The 4203-nt window shown below is 37.6% G+C and overlaps 1 protein-coding gene across 1 annotated transcript in view; it reads left to right on the top strand.

The window, feature by feature from the left end:
* Positions 1–3665: 3665 nt before the first annotated feature.
* Positions 3666–4203, top strand: part of CCDC102B (coiled-coil domain containing 102B) — a 219591-nt gene continuing 219053 nt past the window's right edge. Inside the window, exon 1 of the mRNA XM_007957821.1 lies at positions 3666–4190. Coding sequence (XP_007956012.1) covers positions 3666–4190 — 525 coding nt within the window. The remainder of the gene's footprint in view (positions 4191–4203) is intronic.

A 4203-nucleotide genomic window follows, 5' to 3' on the forward strand; every position in this document is an offset into this window, starting at 1 on the left:
ACAACCAATGTGCAGTCATTCTCCCATTTGATGCTCACAGTTCTATGAGGTACTTGCTATTTCAGTCCCCTTTTACCTATAAGGATATTGAATCGAAGATACTTTACATGATTTGTCCAAGTCATCTCTCTAGAAAGTGGCAGACTCAGGACTTGAACCAGGAGGGTGTGGCTTTGGCACTTAACAGTCTTACACATTAACTCCTCTTTGGCAAGACACAATATGTTTAACAATTTTCAGTGGTGTCGCTAGGGCGGTTTGGAGGACGCAGATCACCTAGGGTGACATCGTCAGAGGGGGTGACACCAAAATGACTCTCTGTTATATTTTTGTGCAATGTTCCAGCAGAAATTTCTTATTTGTTATAAAAATATCTCTGTAGTTAGTTATAACAACAAAACTATGTTTCATAAACCAAGCTTATAAATCGACAAGGGTAAAACTCTGTGCTAATTTACTTTTGAACCTTCTAATGCACTCTGGTCAGAGCTGTCATTATTACCCAATTATAATGACTCCCTGAATCACACGCATTTGTCTACATGTGCTGTAAGCACATGCTGTGGTTTTCGTGGCTGCCGTGTTTTTATAGTTGCTGATTTTGTCTAATTTTCTGGTGTTTTAGGCACATTAGTGTGGAAAGTAATATTTGTGACCCTATAGCAATAATTTATTTGAGGATGAAGTAGTCATTAAAGGAAAAGGAGAAAAATAAAAACGGTTTCTGCCCAGTTACCAATTACGTTGTAATTAATAATATAATTCAACGTGGAAAGATTTTTAAAAAGTTTTGTTGTTAGTAGTCATATAATCTAACAAATATCTCATTTAATCAATTCATATCTATGTATATTATGTTCTATTCTATGATTTAAATTTATAATAAACATTCTTAAGTATGGTCCAGTTTGGGAGGAGGTCCATGGTGGAGGAGTGATACCAGGAGTTACCAAACTTGGTGACACCAATTTTGTGTATACATTGTAGGCCCATCACATTTTACTTATGTGATTGCATCCTATATTCAAAAGTATTTGAAATAATTATGGTAGTCTGATTTTATAAGCATTCAATGGCATTAAAATATTTTTTGCATACGTCAAAGGCCTTTTTCCCCAACCATTGGCAAATACTTTCATAGCTGTGTGAAAGAAAACATGAGAATGCACATATGTGTAAAGGACTGCTTCAATAAACACATGTGTATTCAATGCCCCATCCAGCCTCGATTGAGAAAATGCTTTAGACTGGAAATGCTTTCAAGTTCAAGGACTAAATGATTAAACCCAACTCATTTGTGTTGAATTAAATGTGGAAAAATCCTCAATTAGTTGGTAGGAAGAGCCCGATGTACCAGAATCCAATTATACAGTCTTCAAAATACTGGTGAAATAAAAGTTAATGAGACATTTTTAAAACATTGCAATTTCATGATACTTACTTATTTTGAAAAATGGCAGGGATAAATTTAACATTAATATGCTAAAGAAAATTCTGCCTTCATTTTCGAATTCCAACCAAAAGGAAAAAGATACATAATTTTTAGTGTGCTTCTAATTAAGAGGTTTTTTTTTGTTGTTGTTCTTTTAATAATCTATGTTAAAACCATAATATATATATTTATATACATATACATATGTACATATTTATATACATATGTATTTATCTTGGCTTAATGGAGGTCCAAAAAATTTGGTCAGTTTATTATTATTGTCCTCTGCATTACAGAGAATAAAGGGACATTTACTCCAAATCAACACTAATTCGAATATGATTGGCCATACACCAATGCTAACGAAAGTACTTGCAACCATGGGTCAACATTATTATAACAACTTTTAGAACGAGTGTATTGGTTTGGCCTCTACATAGAATACTTATTAAAATGTATATTTTTCCACAACTGAAAGTGATATGCATTTAACATTATATAGTCTCTTTTTTAATAAATAGAGGCTTATTTTTCAAGTTAGTTCATATGAAGAAACTCAGTTGATAAAACAGATTAGTCAAGCACAGGCAGTTTATGATCTATAATTGTGAACAAGTGAGAGGCAGAGACAATAATGTCATGTACATACAATGTCACCTTAGATTACGCACACCAGAAAAGCTGAGCCGGAGACAATAATGGTTGATCTTACACAACCGTGGGACTTCATTGATTTGTAAATTGAGCTGCAGATTTTAACTAAAGTATTTTGAAGCAGAAATCCCCCTTGCTATATTCTCAGAGTGGCTATGATGCTGCATTGAGTAAAGTAATGAGTGTATGCATTGGCGAGAAGGCTTTGCATTTACAAATTGATGTGCCTTTTGCTATTTATAGGGAATGTTGTCTGAAACACTTTGCAATTGTCATGATTCTGCTCAAGGATCTGCTGTGTGAGGCTTTCCCATCTCCAGAAGACTGAATTTCTTACTCCTTTAGAGGTGCTCCTGGGAGCATTAAGGAACCTAACACGAAGTTGGCACATAGCGCATGCTAGAAAAACATGGAATGAATCCATAAATATTTTTGTTATAATAAAAATAACACATTTTTAATTTATACCTGCTTGACTCATCCAGTTGATGTAAAATGTTCGAGGAAAAGGGCCACTTATAATAATCAATTTTCAGAGCTTGTAGAAATATTAACTGAATTAATTGATGTATCTTTTACATCTGCTTCTGACTGTAAGTAACAGAAGAACCAGCTGTTGTTGTTCAGTGCCATTGAGTGGATTCTGACTTGCCGCAGCACCACGTGACAGAGTAGGCCTGCCCCATACCGTTTTCTAGGCTGTAATCTTCACGGTAGCAGATTACCAGTACTTTTCTCCTATCGAGCCTCTGGGTAGGTTCAACCCACTGACCTTTTGGTTTGCAACCATGTGCTTAAACTGTGTATCACCAGGGACCACCACAGCTTACATAAATACAGGTAATCAGTCTCACACGGCAAGGGGAGCAGAGGTGGGCGCTCCACGGTCGGTGCAGCAGCTTATCATTCCGTCGCTCTTTTCCCCAGTCTGTTGCACCGACCTAACTGCTTCCAGAGGGCGGGTACACTGGCTTCTTCCATATCATGCCATCGTCCAAGCGGGAAGGAAACAGAGGAAAGGAGTGTCTCATTCTGAGGCTTTCATATTCTCTTGGAAGCCTTTTCCAGTAGACATCCCCTCACATCCATCTTCCAGAACAACGTCACATTCATATCTTGAGGCTAGTGAATTGTCAACGAGATTGAGGTCATAATGGCAGATTTAGACCAATGATGATTTAGCCCCTAGGCATTTATCTTCCCAGAGGTCAATGGATTCTGCATTCCACCGGAACATGTTGGGATTTAGTTTGCAGAGAAGAAGGGGACTATTGTGTTGTTAGTGGACAATATGCACCTTAATAAATACTATGTAAATATAATGAGGTTTGTTGAGGTTATTTATTGATGTCATATGTTATTCTCAACAGTGTCTTTATATTTCAGGCAAAACTTAATATGAGAAATTTCTGTTTCTTTGAGGATAATTAGAAATTCATAAAATCATCTACAATTTTTGTTTACACCAGAAAATACACAATATAGAAAAGATGCATTGTTTTTATCAATTTTAAAAAAAAAGACAACGAAGTCTTATTCTTGTAACTATGTTTCTTGTCTCTCTTAGGCCTGAAAAGATATGAATCTAGATTCCATCCATCGATTGATTGCAGAAGCACAAACCTTCCAGATGCAGCGATCATCACTGAAATCTCCTTGTGACATGCTATTGCCTGCCTCACCCACCACGGAGACCTGCCACTCCTATCTGCCATTTCATGGGTCACAGTCACTTGCCACCCAAGATGTCTGTGCTCACTCCCACAACACCAACAGATGGGACATTAGTGAAGAGCTTCGCCTGAGGGAACTGGAAGAAGTCAAGGCCAGAGCTGCTCAGATGGAAAAGACCATGCGATGGTGGTCAGACTGCACCGCCAACTGGAGAGAGAAATGGAGCAAGGTCCGAGCGGAAAGGAACAGTGCCCGGGAGGAAGGACGACAGCTGCGGATAAAGTTAGAGATGGCAATGAAAGAATTGAGCGCACTGAAAAAGAAACAAAGATTGCCTCACGACAAAGAGGTGTCAGAAGTTAAAGTAAGCCAGGACCTGAAGAGTCCTGCCTTCTTAGAAGTCTCTTGTGCACACAAAGACCAATTTCAGGTTGGTTCTCTAA

This window comes from Orycteropus afer, unplaced genomic scaffold (genome assembly GCF_000298275.1).
Source record: "Orycteropus afer afer isolate SDZICR_OR568_19922 unplaced genomic scaffold, OryAfe1.0 scaffold00800, whole genome shotgun sequence".
Lineage (NCBI taxonomy): Eukaryota > Metazoa > Chordata > Mammalia > Tubulidentata > Orycteropodidae > Orycteropus > Orycteropus afer.